General features: G+C 54.6%; 1 protein-coding gene across 1 annotated transcript in view; it reads right to left on the bottom strand.

Annotated features, from left to right (window-relative positions):
- The window catches only part of Mad1l1 (mitotic arrest deficient 1 like 1), a 326,242-nt gene that overhangs the window by 42,155 nt on the left and 259,789 nt on the right, over positions 1–24,298 (bottom strand). Inside the window, 1 exon segment of the mRNA XM_028859735.2 lies at positions 11,504–11,694. Coding sequence (XP_028715568.1) covers positions 11,504–11,694 — 191 coding nt within the window.

Raw genomic sequence — 24,298 nt, 5'->3', positions numbered from 1 at the left:
TCCTCCCTTGGTCAGGCTTCATGTGGTACAGGGCAGAACAATGAGACAGTGTCACCCCAGAGACATCTGCACAAAGCTCCAAGCTGAGAAAGAACAAACCCACAGGGCAGCCTCTCCTCAGACGGTGCCCTTCTAGCAGTGACGTCTTTAAGAAGGCCACACAGATGAGAGCTGGCTGGGAGGCCATGGGGACAGACTCCCAGGCTCAGGACCCCATCTTTGATTCAGCTTCAGCACCATGGGAGTGGACAGCTCCCAAGGCAGCAGCCCTAACTGCAGGTCCTTGCCTTCTGTAAACTGGGCACAGGTGAACTGTCCAGCCACGCAGTGCAGGGAGGGTGTGCCACCAGATGGGTGACATAAACCACACCCAGAGGTCTGTGGTTCCTCCAGCACTCCTTTCCCTGCCCTTCCACAGCTATGCAGAGGGATTCCGTGTTCTGTCTGGGTTCCACAATGCCTCCTGAGAGTGACTGGACAGTCACACCCCACCCTGCCCCATAACTCATCTTATCTGCAAAATAAAGAAAAGAGACCAGATGAGGTCTCTGGGGACACCCAGGGTCTCCATGATCCTATGAATGCAGAGGGGGTGGGGGAGAAGGGGGGCAGTTTCCAGGATACCTGGGCTAGCAGGAGACCCTCTCCAGAGTGGAGACCCATCAGTGTCACACAATCCATTGTGTCCCAGCTACTGCTGGTAATGCCCAAGGTTCTGTACCCTCACCCCATCAGCCTAAAACACATCCCTTCCCATCTCTGTTAACCCACCTTGTTCCTGACTCTGGCCACTTAGGATGCTCTCCTAGATCTGGTGACATGTGAAGAATTTCTATAACAACCTGGCAGAAGCAGGAATGCCTGACTAGAACGTGAGCCTGGAGCGTCCAGGGTATAGACACTGCTGGGAGGTCTGCCCTGCTGTGTGCGTGCTGGCATGGTGGCAGGGTGGCCAGTTCCACTCTGTAAGCACTGCCACTTCCACAGCAAAAACCAGTCACAGCCAGTACTACAGAAGGCCCTGTGTCCCCTGGCTTTGGCTTTGGCTGTCCTACCCGGGACGAGCCCTAGGTGGAAATCACTGTGTTCCTTACAGACCTCACTGTTCCTCACTCAGCCCCCACCCTGGTTGTCCAGAAAGATGGCTGTGAGGACCAAACAACTGAGACCAGGGAAGCATCTTCCATGCTGGAGTGAGCCACAGCAGGGTAGAGAGAGAAGGCAGAAGGAGGATCATGGTGGGAGCCATGGCATCAGGCAGGGAAAGGGCAGATCACAGCGGGAGCCATGGCGAGGTGGAGGATCAGGGCTTGTCTGTGGTTGCCCGAGTCAGAGGCAGGACCCTTTAGCTGGCCCCTGGTGGCAGTGATCTCTCTTGCACACAGAACACTTAAGGGCCTTTAACGAGAGGCTCCTTGGGTACCCACAACCTGAGCCTACCCTCCATGCCCACCCCAGGACATTGGGGTGGTTGTGCTGTCCCTTTCCCAGGCCCTCTGTTCTCTGCCTGCCTTCCACAGCCTTTGTCCCACTGTGCTATGGAGGAAGCCGGACAGGTTACTAGGTCTTTCCAGTTCATGCCCACAGTGTGAACGCCAGGTGTGAGCTGGGCGAGTGTAGGCCGCAGGTGTCTGGGGGCTGGACACAGGCTGAGCCAGGAAGGGGAGGCTATGGGTGAGCCTGACAACGTACTGCCCTGGGTTGGGATTCACTGGTTCCTGCTTCCTGAGTTGTCCTAAAGGACACATGTCTATATCTACCTATATCTATATCTACCTATATCTAACTTTGTTCCTATTACTTGTCTCATGACCTGACTCGATTTCCTTCCACTGATGACAAAGAGCTGAGGGGGGCGCGTAACTTAGGTCCTACCTGCCAGCATAGACACACCATTCCTGGGTGTACAACAGCAGAACCAAGGCGATGCTGTCTCTGAGAGCGGGACCTCTCCCCCTCTGCCTAGACTGAATCCTCCCTAGCCTGTGGCACTCTTCACCCATTGGACTAGGAACACCTCACAGGCTGAGGTTCCTTTAGGGCACCGGCGGGTGACTTAGGGCCAAGGCAGCAAGACTCTCAGAGCTTCCTCTGTGAGCAACCATCCCTCCCCGGGAACCTGGGCCTCACGCCTGATCTGTGTGAGATGGATGCAGGGAACACCGCAGGCAGGCAGGCAGGCAGGCAAATTTGCTCTGTGTGTTTACAAGGCCGCTTGGAAAGGAAGAGGCAGGGTAGCTATGAAGGTCACGTCTACACTACAGTGGAAATGCGAAAGCTTCATCAGGGAGTGATAAACCCTGAGCAAATCTCAGCCTGTGCCCACACCCCAGCTGGGTGCAGGCCCTCGTCTAGCCGGTCGACACCTCTTTGGCAGGAGCCATGGCCACAGATGCCCAGCCTGATCTCATCATGGAGCAGTGAGCACTGGGTTGCTAAGAATGGTAGCCAGTTAAGAAAACTGCGGCCCCATAGGGAGAGGCACTGAGGGGTTACAACACATCAAACCTATAAACGGGAGCCGGCATGCTCTGCTCTAAGGCCTTTGAGGGCAGCAGCTGGTCAGCAGAGCCACGAGACTGTAGTATAAAGGAGGAGCTGGGGCTCAGTTTCTGGCCCAGTTAGTGCCTGGCACACAATATCCAGCAAGTGTTTGCTACCCAAGTGTTTACCACTGATGGGCTGTGAGAGGTTGGAGAGCAAGCAGGGCCTGTACATTGAGGGTCTCAACATCTGGCCTTCCTACTTCTAGCCCAGCATCACCCTAGGGCCTTCAGGGGTGCAGAACCACTCCCATGGTTCTCCAGAGTCACCAGGAAGTAGTTCTTTCACACAGTCCAGGCTGTTACAGCTCCCCACAAGCTTGCTTGTTTGAACACCTGGCCCCCAGCTGATGGCACTATCTTGGGAGGTTGTGGGACATGGAGACATGGGGAGGTTGTAGGCTATTTCCACTGAGCCAGGCCGCCAGCCCCTCACTGGGGGATTCTAGGCAGGTGCTCTACCACTAAGCACACCCCAGCCCCTCACTGGGGGATTCTAGGCAGGGGCTCTACCACTGAGCCACACCCCAGCCCCTCACTGGGGGATTCTAGGCAGGGGCTCTACCACTGAGCCACACCCCAGCCCCTCACTGGGGGATTCTAGGCAGGGGCTCTACCACTGAGCCACACCCCAGCCCTCACTGGGGGATTCTAGGCAGGGGCTCTACCACTGAGCCACACCTTGATGGCTACACCTGAGTCCACTTCCAGCCTGGGCTCTCTGCTTCCCTGATCCACCGAGATTTGAGGAGAAGCCATCTTACACTCTGGCCACTATGGACAGAGGCACCCAACACCACACTTCTCTACATGACAAGCGCCTTCAGCTGCTTCTGATAGGGGCTCTGTCACAGCAACGAGAAAGGAACAAACGCAGCTTGTGTGTACTTTGTTGAGGAAGCGTTGGGGCTGTCAGGGACCAGTGGGCACGAGAGGAAGGGCAGAAGGAAGCCACTCCTCAAACACTGACACACAGCACACAGCTTTGAAGCGCATACTCAAGTGCAGGGGTTCCCGCTGGGACCCATGTCATCTCCATCACTTTCTGACCCTGCTCTTCTGGGAAGCCCTAGGGGACCAGACAGAGGCCGTGTGTGTGTGTGTGTGTGTGTGTGTGTGTGTGTGTGTGTGTGTGTGTGTGTGTGTGTGTGTGTGTGCGTGTGTGCCTGAGAGTGTGTCAAGAAGTAAAGCAGGAGATGATGGTATCCCCAGGGCCGTTTTTGCTTTCCAGTAAGGCTCCACCTCAGCTGCACATCTAGTGGACCTTGGTGTGCAGATGTGGAAGGGGGAGTACTCCTGATAAAGGAGAGGAGGTTGTCAAACTATGGACTCTGCATCAACTGACTTAGGGACAAGTCACTTTGCAGTGACTTCGACATTATTAAACTGTCAAGAAAGCATTGAAAGTTTTCTGTCATGGAGCCTATTCATAATGAATCAAAACTGGGCACAGAAGATGTCCTTCAGTAGGCAAATGGACACAACACTTCTGGTACAGACAAATACCAGTGGTGGAGAGAAATGAGCAGGCCAAGTATGGTGACCCACAGGAGAGAAGATGACAAGCTTGAGGCTAGCCTGGCTACACAGTGACATTCTATCTCAAAAAACTAAAGGCTGGACGTCGAACTCAGTGGTACAGCCTGCCTAGAATCCCCCAGTGAGGGGCTGGGGTATGGCTCAGAGGTAGAGCACCTGCCTAGAATCCTCCAGTGAGGGGCTGGGGTGTGACTCAGAGGTAGAGCACCTGCCTAGAATCCCCCAGTGAGGGGCTGGGGTCTGGCTCAGTGGTAGAGCACCTGCCTAGAATCCCCCAGTGAGGGGCTGGGGTGTGGCTCAGTGGTAGAGGATCTGCCTAGAATCCCCCAGTGAGGGGCTGGGGTGTGGCTCAGTGGTAGAGCACCTGCCTAGAATTCCTCAGGGGGGGGGCTGGGAGACATGGTTCAGGGGTATCATTTGGCTTAACATGAATGAAACTCTGGGTTGTATCTCTAGTCCTGCAAAAATCAAAACAAATGAGCAATCAAGCCCAGGACCTGGAGGAATTTCAGTTGAATGCTGCTAAGTGAAAGAATCCAGTGCACAAAGGCGCACAGAGGGTCCCACCTTTGGGACATCCCAGAAATGGCAGCATGATGGGCAGGAGATCTGTAGGAGCTGGGGGATGACGGATACTGGGAGCACTTAGAGACAGGGAGCTACTCTGTGGGACCCCACAGTGGTGGCACCCATGTTAGTGCATTCACACAAACCATCAGCACAGACTTCCCAGCTCCCAGCAACCAGACAGGGTGGGCTTAGGGACTGCACTGCCAGGCCACACTTGGACAAGATTGGTCAGCAGTGTAGAGAATTGTGTACAGGTTAGGACGTAGAGAACCTTATTTTACCCTTAACTTCTCTATAAACCTGCTGTTATTCTGCAAATGTTAGTGTTAGTTTTCAACAAGAATACTTGGTGCACTGTAGAAACTATCAAATTCTGAGCCTGGTGCCATAAATACACTTTTATTGAAACACGGCCACCCTGTTGTTCTGCCTGTCCACAGCAGCAAGGCTGAGCTCCTGGAGATTGGGCAGTGACGCCTTTTCCAGAGGGGTCTGACAGTGTTGGCTTGGGCTGTGTACCGGGCTTTGCCAGCTAACTGGTCCCTTCCTCTAAGAAGTCTACTTAGGAAACAAAAGGAAAGAGACCCCAAGCTCTCTGAAGAACCCAACCTTCGCAGGTCATCCTGTGGATGAAGAAACTGACCCAGGCTCTCTGGTGATCCACCCAGCAGGGCTCACACTCTGCAGGGCTGAAGGGCCCTGGCTACGGGACTCTGGCACTTGCCTCTTCCTGTGCGCACACCTGCAGTCCCCGGCAGCCCTGCACTGTGGGTGCAGGTGTGCAGAGGCTGGCTGTCTTCTCACCTGCTCTTTCCTCTTCGTGTGGGCTCCGTCCGCTTCCGCAAGAGCACGGCAGGCGGAATCACAGTAACACAGGTGGTGTATGCATGCCTGCGCCGAGGCTGGGTACACGGCTGAGGAAGTGCCCACCCCAGGATGCCAGGCTGCAGGGGGATGGGTGGGGGCAGCTCTGGGAGGCAGGTGGGTCGGACAGCTTCTATCTGGGGGAATGTCACACTGTGCCCCAGGCACAAAGCCCCTGTAAGGGGTGACGTGGTCACACTGGGAGTCGAGGCAGACCTCCCACTGGTGGTGTGGAGCCCACGACACACATTCCAACAGAAGTGTTCTGACCCAGCGCCATGAACCAGCATTGCTGGGGAGGAATAGGAAGCTAGGAATGGTCCAGCCATTGGCCTAGAGCCCTGCTGCTGGCACAGGGGGATAATCGCAGCTGGTGTACTGTCCGCAGAGCCCGGATGATGGCGTGACTGTTGGCTTAGGTCTCTGACTGGAAAAATGTATCAGTGAAAAGGAAAGACTCCATGATGGCACTTGTAGGGTGACCACTGCTGTAACCCTGGAAGTCCAGGCAGAGTCAGGAGGATCTCTGGGTCAAGGCCTGCCTGGGCTATAGTGAGACCTTACGTAAAGAAAAAACAAAGCAAAACAAAAGAGAGGAGTCTGGGCCGGGCGGTGGTGGCGCACGCCTTTAATCCCAGCACTCGGGAGGCAGAGGCAGGCGGATCTTTGTGAGTTTGAGGCCAGCCTGGGCTACCAAGTGAGTTCCAGGAAAGGCGCAAAGCTACACAGAGAAACCCTGTCTCGAAAAACCAAAAAAAAAAAAAAAAAAAAAAAGAGAGGAGTCTGGAGTAAAACAGTTTGCCATATAAGCATGAGGACCTGGGTTTGATGCCCAGCACCCATGTAAAAAGCTGGGCCCAGCCCCTACGTGGATGAAGGCATGGACTAATGCTTTATACATACACGTGCTCTCACTCCTCCGCCAACAAGCCCCTTAGGTTGTACGATCCTGCTGCCCAGATCAGGAACTTGTGCTAAAGGCTAAGATACAGTCAATACAGTCAGCAGGGTCCCTGCGATCCCAGAATCCAGGTCTGCCTCTGGCTGGTCTGCCCTGAACAGCTCCTCCAAGCCCTGGGTTATAGTGGACTCTGGAGTGGTCACAGGCATGGAGGAAGAGGCCAAGGTCAAGGCCACCTGCATCTCGTGGGCTTTGCAGACAATTCTCTTCGCTGCTGTTCAGCTTCTTGTTTTTTACTATCTCCCTCCTGTGACAGGAGCTTTTCCTTCTGGGCAGAGGGTCCTGGTGAACCACAGGGGATGAGATCAAACCAGGACAGTTGGGGACATTTGGTAGGCCACTGCCTCCGGGTTCAGGTCTTTTCAATGAAACTGGAGATTCTGGGGTCTAACTCCTCTTGGGTGAGGGGGAGTGGGCAAGATGCCAGGCTCCCACTGTGTGCTGGAGCTGAGCTCTTGCCTTCCCCCACACAGCAGCCTTGGGAGGCAGCTCGGCCACCCACACACGGCAGAGGCTGGGTCCAGGCTGGGAAGGGAAGCGGAGCCATGTGGGACTGTGAGCCAACCCTCAATTATCCCAGCACACACTGGCAGAACCTGCTTGGCTGGAAGCAGGCCTCAGATATTTCTAACTCTGCTGTAGACCCCTCCTGCCTGGAAGTTGTTTGGGGCGAAAAGAAAATGAGCGGAAGTTACATGAGCTCGCCGGAGTCTGATTTGGTCATGCCCTGGGTACAGGGGTCAGCCTGCCTCCTGCCTGGTCCCTATCCATCTTCCTCTTCTCTCACCCATCTCTAATAGGTCTTGGGAGCGCCCTCTCTCTAGCCAGGCACTGGCTGGCGATGAGGGATCCGCAGCTGCTTCAGCTCTCACAGAGTTGCAGAGGGTATATAACGGCCAAAGATGGGATGGGATGGGGCCAACCCAGCCCTAGAGCATTGGGGAGAGACTTCCTGCTGGAGGGCTCCACAGACCCAGTGTATTCCTACCGGTACTGCAGTGGACAGGGGGATTTCTCAAGGTTGTGTGGGCCCATGGCCCAGAGGAGCCTCTATCCTAGGAAGAGCCCTGGTACCATGGAGAACATGGAAGCTGCAGACACAGGTGATCCATTGGCCCAGAAATACTTTAAGACTGCTGCCGGGGCCCCATGTTCCCTGTTAGGGGAGACAGGTGGGCGCGGCGGGGAGTAGCCTGTGCTTGGGGTCTTGCCTCTCTCTGAGACTCACCTGGCTGGCTTGCCCACTGTGAACAATGCCCCAGCATTGGGGAACTGCTTTAAGGCTCTGCCAGTGACAGCAGCAGAAAAGACCCTGGTGTCATCACAGGCCGCACACAGGAGGGCGGGTCACCTAACAGGAACCCTCAGGTGATCCATATAGTCACAGGGTCCGGCAAGGCCAGCAGAACCTGTAATGATCCGCACTTGACAGATGCGGAAGCAGATGTGGAAGCAGGCAGCTGGCCAGCACTGGCTCACACTGCAGGCAGTGCTCCAGGGTGTGTCCAGCGTGGGGTCCCTGCACTCCGTTCCACAGCTGGACAGAGTGGGGCCGTGGGGACAGAAATCTCCAGGCCAGACAGGGCCAGGTACAAGGAGGGGCAGGCTCAAGGCCATGCTTGCTGGAGCTGGTCAAGAGGAGGCTCTGGAGAAAGGCAGAGCCAGAGCCCAGCAGCCGGCAAGAAACATTTCCTAGTCTCTCGCTGAACTGCCCACAAGACTCATTGTCCTCGGTACAGAGGGGTGGGCCACAAGAGACTGAGCGGGGCAAATAGGGGACTCCAGTGGCTGCTTCAGACCCTGCGGGGGAGAGACAGCTGCCCCTCTATCGAGTAAACCCAGGAGGGCTGGGCAGACAGTCCCATTGGTAAAGTACTTGCCTTACAAGCACCAGGACCCCAGTCCAACCCCTAGAGCCACGTGGAAAAGCCAGACATGCTGGCACACTTGTCATCCTAGGCCAGGGAGGAGAAAACGGTGAGCCCTGGGGCCGGCTGGCTCACTACCTCAGCCTGCTTAGCAAGTTCCAGGGCAGGGAGAGACTATCTAAGATGGATGGTTCTTACAGAGAGCAGGTGGGGGTGTCCTCGGCCTCCACCCTACACACACAGGTGTACACACGTGCTCATGAACATGTACACACGTGTCTTCTTACAAAGAAAAAACGGTACAAGGAAGAGTTTATACACTCCATGGCTGCCAGAGGGACACAATGTAATTGTGTTCTCTCTGCAATATAAGCCACCACCCAACCCTCTACTAAGGTCACAAGACATAGCCCCTTCACTAGGCCATCACATAACAAGTTCTTTACCTGTTTGGCCACCACATGACAAGGACCCTGACTAGTGACCAGAGCAACACACCAGCACATACCTAGCTACACACAGCACACCGTTCGCCAAACCACTCCACTGCGTTTCAGAACGTGCATACATTCTGTGACCTGTCAGACGCCAGGTGCCGAGGGAGGCCCTATGGTGGCTAGACTGACCATCTCCATGCTGAGGTGGTTTCGAGCCCTGGGTGCAGCCAGGAGCCCTGGAGAGGCTTCTCAACAGGCTCAACCCACACTGGCTGGAGGTGGTGTCCACCGGCAGGCCACACTGAAGGAGCTATCTGGAGTGGAGGAGGGCTGGCCTGCTTCTGGGCCCCAAGGGGAACGCAGTTGCCTGCCTGGCTGTGCTGCTGTTACCAAGTACCCCTTGGATGTGACCCACTGATGTCTGGAGAATGGTGACTATGTGGTTGGCCAGGCAACTCCAAGGACAGCTGGTGGGCAGAGAACAAGACAGAGCGGACAGGCACACCTCATCCGCCTAGGTGGGCAAGGAAGGAACTGCGGGAGCGAGGACAGTGTGGACAGGCACAGTAAGCAGCTACTCTCGTCCTCATTCCCTTGTGTGCCAGAGGCTGCGGCTGGCAGTGCACAAAAGTCAAGGCCAGCAGCAGGACCAGGGACGTGGCTGATCTCACACACAGCCAGGAGGCCACCACAAGTGGGCCTGTGACAGAAGGAAGGTGGGCAGGACACCTAGACCTGAGTAGACGGGAACCAGCTGGACAGGGTGACGGGCCGAAGCAGCACTGTGATGACTATGTCTGCCTTTCGGGCAGGGGCAGAAGTGACTTCAGCTGTTCTGAGACAGGTTCTCACTATGCAGCCTTGACTGGCCTGGCCGAGAACTGGTTATGCACACTGTGCTTTCAACAACCTCTAAAAACAGAATACCGTAGGACCTCGGGGTGGATGCTGAGGCAGGAAGATTGCAAATCTAAGGCCAACTTGAGCTACAGACAGAGTTCAAGGCTAACATGGGTGCCTCAGTAAGTCCCTGTCTCTAAATAGAAAGTAAAAGGAGAACAGAGTGCCTGCCTGGCCTCCAGAGAGGCTGGGAGTGTGGCTCAGTGGCAGAGGGCCTGCCTACCTAGCATGCATGAGGCCCTAGGTTCCATTCTCATACCACTAAAGAACTAAACAAAACAAAAGACCTAGACTGCTTTGGAATGCAAATTAGACCTTGTCTACAAACACTGATGTAAGTGATGTGTTCACAGTGACAGCTGCTCAGTGCATCTTCATTTAGCAATCTTTACACACACACACACACACACACACACACACACACACACACACACACACACACACACGGAATCCCTACACTGTATTAAATTAAATACCCATCAGTGATCCTGAGTTATTCAAAGGTACACAGAAGCAAAGAAATACATTTCTGATAGCTTACTGACTTAGAGACTTTGGGCGTTCAAATATTTATTTACTTAGTCAAAGGTTTTGAGAGTGCTAAGAAGTGTAGAAAAATGGATGGATGTAATTTGAGAAATCCAGAAAGTCTCAGAGATACACCACGAAGTTGCAAGGAACAGTAAGTGTTGCGCCTGATGTGCCTCTGACCACCACAATGGTCAGCATCCCATGAAAGGGGTCGGACAGACAGACGGATGGGAACAAGGATAAATGAGTCACTGGACAAACGACAAACAGGAACTATTTTTCTGTGAAATTCTCCTTAACATACGTAGGTCACACTGGGCATAGTTTTGAGATAGAAATGGAATCTGGCTCTTGTTTCTGCAGGGCACAGACAGCCTGGCTACAGACATCGTAAGAGGCCCAACACACGTGATGCAGAATGGACTGGCCACCCTCTGAGATGACCACCCACAGCTACTGACCAGACTCTTCCCCAAACAGCCACACACAACACTGGGATCACAGGCCACACCAGGGCCATGTGCCATGCTGGTACCCTAACACCATCCCAGGGACAGGAAGTAAGGTTGCTTCCAGTGATGAACAAGCCCCTGCAACCCCAGATTTCCAGTTACAGCACTCCACTCCCAGCATGGAACAACTTCACTTCTGCTAGACCTGCTCACTCTGAGAACTTGTGCCAAAGTCTGACCAGGCCATGTCTCAAGCACCCTCTCCCCCGCCCCCCCAGGGATATGCTGCTCCTCTTTCAATTAAGAAGGATCCCTCTTCAGGTGCCCACTTGGTACGTAAGACTGCAAGCGGTGCATGCTTCCTGAAGACCACTGCCCCTTCCCCAGCTTGCAGGCCTTACTTACCCAGCTTCCTATGGGATCAGCTTTGGTACCTCTGGCCTGACCACACATAGCTTGTCCTTTGCCTTCCATGGACTGTGCCACATATCGACCCCTGGCAGAAGTCTGGCAGCAAGGTGCCTGCCATGCTCCTCACCATCCTCTGGGCACCTACTCCCTCTGGTCAGGGCCAAAGTGCCCCAACCCAGCGGGCGGAGCTTGGCAGAGACGCACGGAGTACAAATTAAAGAAAGCCAAGTGGAAGTGACCCCAGACCAAGAGTGAAGACAAAAGGGCCAGCGTGTCCCCTCCTGCCATGGAAGACCATGCCTTGGGAACATGGAGCTGCTCTAGCACATGACTCATTCACCAAGGCTGACACTGACTTCCCTCAGGTTAGGAGGAGAGCTGCCTGCGGCGGCAGGAACTGGCACGATGCACACACAGTGTTGCCTACCTTGAAGATGAGGCAGTCAGACTGGTGCTCGGCGTACCGGGAGGTGAGGCGGTACTGGCTCTCGGTGGTCACGTCGATCTGGTAGCCAGTCAGTGTGTAGCATACCTTGCGGAACTCCTGGATCTTGGTCTGGAAAACCTCCTTGAGGCGCTGGTTCTTCAGCTCGGCACTTTCCACTTGCTTGCGCAGCTCTGCAGGGAGGGGGGCAGTGTGAGTGCCACTGGGCACTGGTGTGACAGGGAGGATGCCAGGGGAAGGGCAAGGATGAACTATGGCCCAACTGGAGTCCCTGCTGCCTGGGGATGCCTGAGGCTGGTGCCCATCTGTGAGCTCTGAGAAATCAGGAGAAAAAGGACAAGGAGCCAGAGAAGCAGTGTGACCTTCTGGTGGCAGCCACAATGAAGACACCATATTAACAACAGTACTTAAAAAAACCAACCCAAAGCACAGTCCTCTGGAAGACCAACGCTGTGACTAGATACGCTGCTGGCACAATGACAACACCAGCAGAACATCACCCCGGCCACTGTCAGGAAGCACCGTGGACAACTGGCCATGCTTCGGTGGTGACTGGTCCCAGCTGACCAGCAGCTGCAGAGCCTGCTGGAGAAGGAAGCACCAGAGGCCTATGTCTGCCGTGAGGGTCAGAGTCCCCGACTACTCTGGGAAAATGGACCATCACCGGACTACAGCCTGAGCTCCTTTGGCCTGGGCTTGGTCACTTGTCCTTCAGGAGCTAGCAGAGCACTCAGAGCAAGAGGGAGACGGAAGTCCACACGCTGGCCACCCGAGACCAAAGGCCCCTCCTTGTTCCTCAGCGAGGTCTGGTTTGGTTCCGGATACCCTGCCCAGAACCTCCGCCCACCCTCCCTTATGTCTCTGGGGGCATCACCGGGGCAGAGCGCCACCTCCCCGATTGCTCGCCACGGTTTACTGGTGCTCAGGGAGAAGCCAGCTGCGCAAAGCCACCAGGAGCACACACAATTACCATGAATCTCTCACCCAAGGTGCCTGCTGAGTAATTAAGCCCTGATTTACGCCCCAGTTAATTACCGAGCCTGGCTCCACTCACACACACACAGGGACTGTCTCGAGCTGGGCGCTTCCTGGAAGTCCTGCATGGAGCCCCAAAGGGGATCCCCACAGGCCTGGGCGTGTGCTATGGGTCTCCCTTCACTGTTATGAGGGACTGGGGTTAATCACATCGGCTGTGATATGTGGTCAGGGGATCCAGAGAAGACTGGGCACTTCTGAGGAGGGTGCTCCTGAGCAGTGTGTGGGGAAAGGTATCTCTAAGTCAAGAGAAACTCAGAATCCAAGGGGCTCCATGGACCAGGCCCAGAGCAGGTCCCTCATGGGCCTACTGTGAAAGATTAGGAGAGGAAAGGTATGAGGTGGGGCATGTTAGGTCAGGCCTGAGGCAGGGAGGAGAATGAACCTGTGCCCTGCACACCACAGACCCAGAGGGTGGTTAGTGCATACAGATGGGACGGCCTTCTAGAGATCAGTGAGGGCAGGGGAGCCTGCTTGCCACGATAGCCATGTGGGAACCAGAAGCTCTGAGCAACCCCAAGGAAGATGGAGACCAGGGAGGCTGAGTCCCCATTCAGTTCTGCCACGTCTGTGTCTCCACACCATCTCCTAGGAGAGCGTAGCCTGTGGCTGTCCCCAGATACCGTCTTGAGGATCTAGGCAGGGCGATCCCTGGAGGCCAGCCTGAGTCAAATGCACAAACTCAAAAGCCACATCGCCACTGTGATGTGGCGGCGGGTTGTCATTTTCTCGGAATTGAAGGACTCCCTCTGGGAGGAGGCCCCTTAAGACTCAGTAAGTACGGAAAGCTCGCTGGGATCGGGAAGGAACCAAAACTTAGAAAGCTCAAAGTCCTAAGATTCTCCACTCGCCCTCCAAGGGTCTAGAAGCAATAACAACTGCTAGGGAGAGGAGACTCCAACTGGCCGAGCTGCCGGGGAGCTGCCGGTGGGCTGCCGGCGAGCTTCAGGAATGAAGCTTTTGTGAGCTATTACCAATGTTGGGGTGGGGTGGGGGGTGCTTTTTGGTACTGCATCTCCTGAGTCACTGGCGCTTCACATAAGGAACTGCTCACTCATGTTCCTATTAGTAACCCCAGTACACTCACTGCTTTACTAACTCCAACTTGGCCGGATTGTTCTGTTGTTGGTGCCCTATCTAGAATGATCAGATTTTTTTTTTAATGTCCCCCAGGAAAATTCACACATCTCCAGGTGAACATGTCCCACCCCTATTTCACAAACAAGGAAACTGAGGCTCAAAGAGCATAACCACTGGGCCATGCAGCTAAGGGGCTCCAGCAGAGCTTCCCTTCCCTTCGCTGTCCCTCGTATTCTAGAATGTACAGCCCATCCACAGTCCAGTGCAGAAATCACACTCTGAGATTGTGTGATTCTGGTATGCTGGCATGCTGGTACCAGGGGCTAGGAGGAGAAATGGCCTGACAGACCAAGCCTGTAGGCAGAAGCTCACCTGTGGGGCTGTCGCCTGGCTGCTGGCCCTGCCCTGTGGCTCTTTCATCTATCACCCAGCACAGAGGCCTTGGCAGACATTGTTATCCACAGTGAGAGCCCCTTCAACACGGCACAGGCCCAGAGCCTTGATTAATCGAGTGATCAGACTATGAAAATGAAAGGTTAATTGGCAGCCCTGACCCCAAGACTCTTCCTGGCATCCCTTGGCCCCTCCTTCTCCTGGAGACAAAGCCTTCAGAGGGAGAAGAAATTCACCAGCCACACTTCCCAGGGATGCTCCAGCCATCAGAGACTGCGATAACTGTTGATAGAGTTCAGACGCCCAAAGGGGAAGATTAAATCTTAGGACCAAACACAGGCTGACCTTGAGGAAGGAAATGGACTCTTCTGTGCAGTCCAGATCTCCGAGGCAGGTGGGGGGCTTAGGCCCCTGGGGGCCCCCGGGGAGGGTCGGCATGCTTCTTGGGGATGAATGGAGAGGCGGTGCTCTGGCCACATGCCAGACACTCACAGGCATGGTGGTGGCCGCAAAGGAGTAGCACCTATTGCCACCGGGTTGGGAGTAGAAGCCACCTCCTTCAGGGAGAGGGTGAGGCCAGTGGCGGGAAGGAAAGACAGACAAGATAAGCAGGAGGTGATGGCCAAAGCCTGGGAACAATCATTTGATTTGGGTGCTTCAACTGCCTTGTTATTTCTGTGGCGACTTACATAAACAAGAATGAATAATTCACTTGGATGGTTTGGATTAAATAAATAAAGATGGGCTCCACCTTGGGAGTGTCATTACTCTGCTGCCACTGGCTGTCACTCAGCCTCTTTCGAAAGTGACCAAGAGCAGAGGTTGCTTTTGGGCTTCTCCTAGGAGGCAAAGGGCGTGGGGTCTGCGGTGATATCCTCTGGCCTTGGGGTGATGTCTTCAGCCACTCAGGAGTGTGCAGGTAACACCACAGGGAGGGGGCAGAGTGGTAGCTGGGGTGAACCAGGGGGCTCCAGGCCACCTGCCTTGGGCCCCGAGGTCATTCTGAGACCAAGACACAGAGAGGGGCAGCCTTGTTCTGGGGAGTCCTTCTCCAGATCCGCAGGGCCAGCCCCTGGGCCACATTTTCACTCTGTGGCAACTGAGGCCCTTCAGGCTCTGGGTGCTCTTCCTTCTGGACACATGCTGCCAGGAGGAGGCTGTGGTTGCTGTCATTCTCCAGCTTTGGGCCCTCTCAACAAGGGCAGTCCTGGCTGCCCTGAAAGCACAGGAGTGTGGCACGTGGGAGACAGGGAAGGGATGTGACTGCTCATCAGAACCCAAGCTAGGCTGGCTGGTCGACAGAGACTATGGGGCCAGAGTGGGTCCTGGGGCACACCAGGCCTCGCTGCCCCCAATCCTGTTCGCTATTCTGGGTCGGGGCTGTGAGCTCAGGTGGGCCTGTTGGCCGGCTCCACTACTCTGGGGAGGCCACAGGATGGCTCTGAGTGGACAAGCCTCACTATGTCAGCCCCATGCTTGTCCTTTTGGACTCACAGGAGGCAGCTGTGAAAGTTCTGAGAGAAGGACATGGGGCAGAAACAGCCTGTGCTCTGCCAGGTAAAAGCTGGTGGGGATGCGCACTCCTGCCCAAGAGCAGAGATGTCGGGAGCTTATAGGCTCAGATCTCTTGAGTCTCAGCTCCTGGCCTCAAGTCTGCAGAATGGCCGATATTAGTGGGGCCAGAAGGCCACATGTGAGGTAGACACAGAGAAGAGGGAACCGGAGGGAAGATGGCCATGGGGCTCACAGCGGTCACACCACCTGCGCCAGCCAGTCTGTGGACACAAAGGTGGGTGCTGGGTGGGGGTGGTTTTTTCTTTTTAAGATTTATTTTTATTATTTTAAATTATCTATATATGTGTGTATGCCTTAGTGTGGATATGTGTGTCTGAGTGCAGGTGCCAATGGAGGCCAGTGCTGGTTGGGTTATGTAAACCTACACAAACCTTGGAAGAGGGAACCTCCATTGAGAAATCTGCCTCCTTCAGACTGCCCTATGGGCATGTCTGCGGAGCACTGTCTTGATGGCTAGTGTGTGTGTGTGTGTGTGTGTGTGTGTGTGTGTGTGTAGGGCCAGCCCACTGTGGCCAGTGCCATCCGGGGGCAGGTGGGCCTGGGATAGAGAAGAAAAGCAGCTAAGCAAGCTGAGAGAACAAGCTAGTCAGCAGCCTTCCTCTGCTTCAGGCCCTGACTTGGTACCTTTTGGTGACGGACTGCAACCTGTAAGGCAAATGAACGCTTTCCTCCCCCAGCTGCTTTTGGTCAGTGTTTCATCACAGCAGCAGAAGAGCAAACCAGAACAGACTACACGCTCATGCTCACCTTCACCAGGCTGCTGCAGCTCGGGGTCACAACAGTGCCAGCCCCTATGACCCTGGGTCAGCTCTGCAGGAGGGCAAAGGAGAGCCCAGCTGTTTCCTCTTTGTGGAGAGAAGCATACAACCGCTCAAGCAAACTACTGAAGGGCTGGTGATGTGGCTCAATTAGGAGTACTTGCCTGCCATGCACGAGGCCCTGGGTATGATCCCCAGCACTGCACAGTGGCAAAATGCCTGTAATCTTAATACTTGGAAGGTAGAGGCAGGAGGATCAGAAGTAAAAGTCATCCTTGGCTACATAGTGAGTTATGTCCAGCCTGGGCTACATGAGACGCTGTTTCAAAATGCAAACCAAAAAACACCATGCCAAGTTCCTAAGGAACTGAGAGGCTGGGCGAGGCTCTGGATTTCAGTCATAGTGTGGGAGACAGGCCTGCCAGAGCCCTGTCTGGTATGATACACCCACTTTAGTACCTGGCAAACAGCATCACAGAGCACTGGACCTTCTTGGCTCAGGCAAGACACGATGAGAGAAGAAGAAAGGGGGCACCTGCGTGACTGCAGGGACCATCAGGGCAGGTACCTGTGGTGGCAAGAGTCTACACAATCCCCATCAGAGCACAGCATGCTCTCTTCTGACCCCAGGCTGCGGCCACAAGAGGACTAGGCAAGGATAAGAATCGGAGCAGAGGTGACAGGTGGCCCACTGCGTCTCAAAGCCCTGAGGACACCGACAACCCCTCCAGAGAGTTCCAGGCGGTCAGGCATGTCGGCCAGCATGGAAAACCAAACATGTGAAAGAACACAGCACAAAGGCAGTGTCCTCACCCCTATGGCAGTTAGGATGATGGGGATGGGTGCTGAAGAGGGATACACATGTGTATGTATGTGGGTGTGCATGAGTGCAGATACATACTCGGGGTGGAGAAAGAGAGTGCAGTCTTCCCTTCCGCTGAGAAGACAGAAACAGTCACACAGCTAACAAGCAGCTGTCTCAGTCACTATTCTACTGCTGTGAGGAGACACCACGACCAAGGCCACTCATAAACTGAAGTATGTAGTCAGGGGCCGGCTTACAGCTCCAGAGGGTGAGTCCATGATCACCAGGCAGGAAGCATGGTGGCAGGCAGGCAGGCAGGCAGGCACCAGAGGTGCCGAGAGCTTACATCTGATCGGCCACAGGAAGGCAGACAGACATCTTGGGCCTGGTGTGGGCTTTGAACTTTAACGCCTACCCCAGTGACACACCTGCTCCAGCAAGGCCACTTCCTAATCTTTCCCAAACAGTTCCACTAACTGGGGACCCAGGTATTCAATGAATGCGCCTATGAGGGCTGTTCTCATTCAGACGACCACAGCGGGCGGGGCACAGCAGTGCAGGACTGAGTCCTACGGCAAGGGAACTGAGGCAGCCTGTTACCACATCGACTCTCAAACAAAATAACCTACGCTTGAGTGTGAGCAGGCCAGAAGGAAACACAGTCAAGTTCTCTCACAGCCTGGAAAGCAAATGTGCTCACACACAGGCCAGCAGGAGACACACATGTTACCCTCACGGTGACTGAACGTCACTGTGAATGGGCACTGACCATGATGCAGGAAAAGGGCTTCCTCGAGGGGGATGACAGGTGAGGATGACATCACCAGGGATGCCCGGGGCTATGCGGCCTTCTTCTCTAGCTCTCACCTTCGCAGATGGGCTCTCCCTTCCTTCCTAGCTATAATGCTATGGGGTAGGAGCAGGAAGGAGGATGTGGTCCAATGGAGCAGCGACTACGCCAATGCCCCTGGCATCTCCTGATCAGGAGCTAGAAGCAGCTTTTTGAACACTCCTTTGAGGATTCTGGACAGAACCATCTTTTCCTTCTGAAAAGTGAGTAAAATCCACTTAAGCAAAGCTGGGATTTTCAGGCCTTGCAAAAGTCACCACAGTACTAGAATATCACACCTAAGCTAGCACAACTTCAGCCCTCCAACCTTAGGCAGAGGTGCTGTTTCCAGCTCACCCAGCCTTGAAGATGAAGCAGTAGACAGAGAAGGTCATGGTCCAAGCTTCTCCTGATGCTCTGGCTGCGTCTGGGAGTCTATTCCTGTCTCTCCTGTGAGAGATCCCTGTGCACCATGGGTTGAGGGCATTGTTGACTCTCTCCTCTGTCTGGTCAGGTATTTGGACAATCCTTGGTCTTTAGTCTTTGCACATGCATGGACACTGACCAGAAGGGATGGTGTTTCAAGCTCACTGAAGTAAAGGGACCTTCCCTGTTTGGCCATGGTCCAGGCTGGCAGCTCAGGCTTCCACATGAACCTCCCCTAACTTTACAAGGGAAGGGGTTGAGACTTGTCCTGCAGTGTGATGACTGGGACTCTGCCTGAGTCTCTGCTTCTAGGCCTGGGGGACTGGTGGCTAGCCAGAGGAGTCCCTGGGACTCACGGCCCCGCTGCAGCAGACACTGGAGGTGCTGGCCCTGTTCAGACCCAAAGCTGATGTGCATCTAGGACTGAATTATTCATGCCTTGCTAACTTCCAAACCATTCCAGTTTTACATTTTTAAATATTTAATAATTAGCCATCAAATATTTATGCAATTTTATTAGCAGCTGTGGAGGCCGGGCACTGCTGTGGCTGTGACAGGGATGTCTGTGCCCTGCTCCCTGTGGCTGCCTAGAGAGAGTGGCAGGAGGAGATGTCTCAGAGCACTGACTTAGGGCCTGCTGGGTCACTGTGGGCTCAACCCTCTGGGACACCACATGGAGAGAGGTGGCTATTAGCTCACCTCAACCCCAAACTTCAAGTAACCAACCAATGGAATGGCTGGCAGGTGGAGGTGATTGGCCATGCCAACTAGGATACTTTTGGGGTCTTCCTTCCCTGAAGTCACTACACAGAGTGACAGGTAGGGCAGCTGGTCTAAGATGGGGGACAGTGGTTCCCCAAGTGGCTAGGCCACCACCACCCACTAATCAGGTCTCCTGTTGCCCTATGGAGATGGGGTTGCTTTAACTCTACTGATGCCACAGGCCCTGAGGTTTGGTCCCCACCACCAGCCTGTGTCCCCTGCTGGGCCGGAAATTGCATGGTTTACACCAGCCTCAGTGATGCCTGCTCGCCCTGGAATTATATGCAGATGAGCAGACTGTGTACACCCGCCTGGCTGCTGGCAGCCGCCCCTGGGTAAGCTCTGAGCGCCTTTCAAACGGGGCATCTCTGTGTGATTAACTGCTCACTCCAGCAAGCAGCTTGTCACCTTGCACAAAAATGATTTGAAAAGACACTGGCAATTACAGCCCACCAGATTACAGGGTGGGAGAGTCCCGGGGTGACAAGCGGGCGCTGATATCATATTCGTTCTTGTAAGACTCCCTCCCCCACCCCAGGGACAGAGCGAGAGGCCCTGCAGCGTCAGGCTGCACAGTCCCTGCGGCAGCACTCCCGGCAGTAGAGGATCAGCGGCCCCTGGTGCCTGCTGCTCCAGGTGGGAGGGACATTGCATCGGATGTGGAGGCAGACCAGAGGCTGGAGGATCAATCTTACCCAACCTGGGTCTCCAGGATCATGGCATCCCTGAGAGACACCCACAAACAACCTGGGTGCCAGGTGATGCTACTTCAGGTACCGCCCTGGGGTTTGAGCAGGGCCTCCATCAACAGCTCAGGCCTTGGCTCAGAAAGACCCCTGGCCACTGGCGAGCAGGGATAAAGTCACATGGTCCTACACATCTCCTACTGCCGACTCCACCTTATGGCTCTACCTGTTGAGTCATCAACTGGCCCTTCCTTCCCTACATGGACCCTTCCTACAGTAGCAGGTCTCTCTGCCCTGCGGCACAAGCCTGAGATGCCCAGCAGAGACTCCTTCAGTGACAAGCAAGGGTCATACATACTGCTGTATTACTTCTGGCTCAGGAAAATAAGGCTCAGAGGTTGGGGTCAAATTGCATGCAGCACCACGTGCAGCTGGACCGTGGCTCTGGTGTCTGTGTTCTTCAATATGGAGCCTCCAGTTGGCTATAAGCACCACCCAACAGACCTCCCTCCCCACCCCATCTGGCACATGGGGAGCTTTGCCTGGGTCCATCAATCCTTCCTCATGACCTCAGAGGTAGGTGTGCCCTGAGTCCTAACGGACGAACCCGTACTTCCTCCTCTATTCTACACCTGCCAGTTACCACCTAAATGGAGAGCTCCCTTGCCAGGGCCAAAACTGCTGCAGGCTGCAGCCCCTTGTAGTCAACTTGCCATCCACCTTTGCAGCCTTTGCCCCAGGAAATGAGCTCCCTTAGATTCCTGCAGATCCAGCACGAACCCAGAGGCCCCCAATCAGATGCTTGACAGCCCCCCCCCCCGCCCCACATCTGGACTAGCCCTGCTTAGAACCTGCTTTGCTAGGCTGACTGCCCTCCTGATCAGATGCAGATCCAGAGTGGGGTGGGGTTTCCCTTCCTTCCACTGATGTGGAAACGCAGCCCTAAGTGCCGGCCTGGCTTCTGCCACTCTGCTGTGTGCGACAGGTTCACCCACACATATCTGACAATCTACAAGTGGCCCTGGACTTCTGCTCGGTGGCATACTTCTAGAACAAGCCCCATCCCCTCCAAGCGCCTCCTCCCCGGCCTCCCTTGAGCTTCTGTAACTCTGGTGGACATGTGTGCTACTCTGCTTTGAGGGTCCACTTCCTCCACTGTACAAGTCCCTGGAGACAGAGACTGGGCCTCCCTTAGGGAAAGCCTAGCACCCACAGTGCCTGGGGCACAAAGTCACTGGGAGAGGCTCAGTAGCACCAAATGAGCTGACAGGCAGAAGAGGAGGTAGGCCCACACTCTCCTTAGACACTGCGGCTGGGTGGCCTGGAGCAACCCGTGACCCTACTGGAAGGTCTCTAGAAAACATAGCTATAGAGGATTATATGGGGAACCAGGACTGGGAAGCCTTGGACACACAGGCCATGAGAAGGTAGAGAGGAAGGCTGGGAATGTGGCTTAGTTGGTATAGCATTCGCCTAGCCTGCGTAAAGTTCTGGGTTTAAGCCCCAGCATGGTATAAACCAGATATGTTAGTGCACACCTATAATCCCGGCACTTGGGAAGTAGAAGCAGAAAGATCAGAAGTTCAAGGCCAGCCTAGATTACATGTCTCAAAGTTAAAAAACAAACCAAACAACCACCCCCCCCCGAAAAAAAAAAAAAACCCCAACCAACCAACCAACCAACCAAACCAAACCAAACCAAACCAAACAAAAACAAACAAACAAACAAAAAAAAACAAAAACAAAGGAGGAGGAAAGGGTAGAGCAAGGCCTGGCTGACTGCAGGCGCGCCTGCCCGCTACTCCACTGCTGGAAAGCCCTGCAGGGTGTAAGATGCATTGCAGAGGGCGAGGAGCTTTGCAGAGTGTGAGGTGCCAGCCAGTACTGCTCCAGGACCATTTTCCACCCACAGCCTCTGTTGGCAGCATGCGAGCCTTGGACAGGCCACTGGATTACAAGCTTACCCAAGGGCAGCCAGCCCAAGAGCTGGGTCCTGCCTTGGCTCTAAAGGCCAAGTTTCTCTTTAGAGGGCTCTGCACTGGCAAGTTCTGATAGGGACGTTAGTAACAGATGAAAAGAAGGGAGATTTGTGTGTGTGGGGGGGGTGTCAAGGGCATGCCGTAGTTAGGGTGACACAGAGGGCCAGATGGGAGCAGCCCCAAGGAAGCCACCCTGGGACGAGGGCCATTGTAGGCTCCAGCAACTCCTGTCCTGAGTGGGTGACTCTGACATTCCTTGTGAGCGTGCAGCAGGGCTATGCTCCCTGAACTGATGAGCCCTCTCCACTGGATCTCAGCTGGGCAGCTCTAAGAGGTCAGGGATATATTTGGGTTGCAGTTTGGGAGAGGTCATCTCCAGTTCAAGGTAGGCAGAGGGCTTGGGGACCCAGAAAAAATCATAGGCTATGGGGTCAACTTTGGTGATGGAAGACTGAGCTCACAAGCAGTCTGGAAAACAGAGCTCCAGCTGCCTGGCTGTTTTGAGTGACTGTCCTCTAAGCCCAATAACTGCCATCGTGGGAAATTCAGCTGTGACCCCTTCAAAAGGATCACCCCAGCTGGGTCTGTGGACTGTTTACACCCCACCATAGTGAAGGGAGGGTCATGAGACCGTCACCTGCGTATCCAGCTGCACCCTACCACCTGTTCTATGCAACTCTGCCTTAGCTGGACTCAGGGAGGAGCCAGAGCAGCTGTCCGCAACCTGCGTACCAGACATTTGCATTACTATTCATAATAGCAGCAAAATTACAGTTATGAAGAAGTGATGAAATAAACTCGTGGTTGGGGGTCAACACAAACTGAGGAACTGTGTTAAGGGTCGCAGCATCAGGAAGACTGAGAACCACGGGGTCAGAGTGCATAGGCTGGGGAAGACAAGGGGAGGAAGGAATCCATCTACACGGCTCAGCAGAAGCTCTCGTCCCTGCTGGGTAAGGTTTTCCAGCGCGGCCAGTTGGGAGAATAAGCACCCAGGCCCTGTAAGCAGCAGCCCTAACCTAGTCTCTGAAAGGATGCCCTTTATAAACTCTTGGGGGTCTCTGGAGTAAGCCCTGGTGAAACTGTGCCTCAGTCTGTCACTGTGACTCAGAAGGGGCAGACTGTGCTTATGGCCTCCTGGGAAGGACGTTAGCAACAACATGGTGGCAGGCAGCCCTCGGGCTGTGAGCCGACCTCGTGCACTGCTGCCTTCTGCTGCAAGGGCCTCGGGCGGGGCTGACACAAAGGCTCTGCTTGCTGGAACAGAGCACGTGGCTCCTGTGCTGCTGCTGAGCCGACGAGGGCTGGGCAGGCGCAGACAGGGCTGCCTGGCATAGCCTCACCTGCCCTTGTTCCAAGAGGCTGGACAGTGGGCAGGGAGTTGCTTCTGACGAATGTATCATGGAGTTGGGGAGACAGACAGGAGCATGAGGACCCGGTTTCAAATCCCCAGCACTCATGTAAAAAGTCAGGTGTGGCCACACACCTGTAACCCCAAAGCTGTGAGGGGTGGAGACAGGAGGACTGCTGGGGCTTGCTGTTTGCCAGCCTGGCTCCAGGTCCTTGAGAGATTCTGCATCAAAGGATTAAGATGGAGCATAACAGAGGAGGAGATCGGACATCCTCTTCTAGTGTCTACATTCATACATTCATATGTACATGTACATGGATATGTACACACACACGCACACACATGCACGCACACCTATTCATGTCCTCTAGCAGAGCCATAGCCTTCAAACAAAGGTTTCACACATACAGATACCCAGAAACAATAGGCACGACCCCATCACATGTGTATACACATCCCTTCCATTTCCCCGCCTGCCAAACACACCTGAAGCAGAGAATCACATCACAAAGCAAGAGAGCACAGCTGTTTCAACACAAACTTCGAGAAACTTCCTTCCACAGACATGCAAGACAGGCTGTCTGCCAAGAGAAGACTGGGGCTGAGGCAGTGGCCTGCCGCCCTCTGGACAGGAGCTCTGATGGAGCCAGAGGCAGCGAGGACTAGTTACATCAGAGCCACAGCACTGGAGTCACGGCTACACGAAGATGAGAGCTGGCGATCCATTCTGCACGCTGACACTGGGTGTACAGAAACCATAATTCCCTGGAAGGCAAGCTCCCTTTGGGGGTGGGTGCTGTTCAGAGCTCATCTTTTATTGACCGAGTCATTCTTGAGTCAATCTGTCTGCTCTTGGTGAGACAGGAGTTTAAGTCTCCTTTGTCCCGCTCCTTGAGATGTAGCAGTGTATTAAAAACCTGCTAATGCATGTGATGGCCTCGGACTTGATACGGAACCAATTCTTCAGAGAGCAGATTAAGGGAAAGGCTACAGAACCAACTAGCGGCTGGAGCAGCTCAGAGAAGGTTTTGGAAGGATGCTAGGGTCGGGCAGCACCTGAGACCTGAGACCTTGCACCCACTGGGTGGTAAGGAAGGC

Source organism: Peromyscus leucopus, chromosome 23, assembly GCF_004664715.2.
Source record: "Peromyscus leucopus breed LL Stock chromosome 23, UCI_PerLeu_2.1, whole genome shotgun sequence".
NCBI classification, from domain to species: Eukaryota; Metazoa; Chordata; class Mammalia; order Rodentia; family Cricetidae; genus Peromyscus; species Peromyscus leucopus.
Note: the sequence above shows the minus strand (reverse complement) of the source record. Positions and strands in the feature narration are given on the sequence as shown.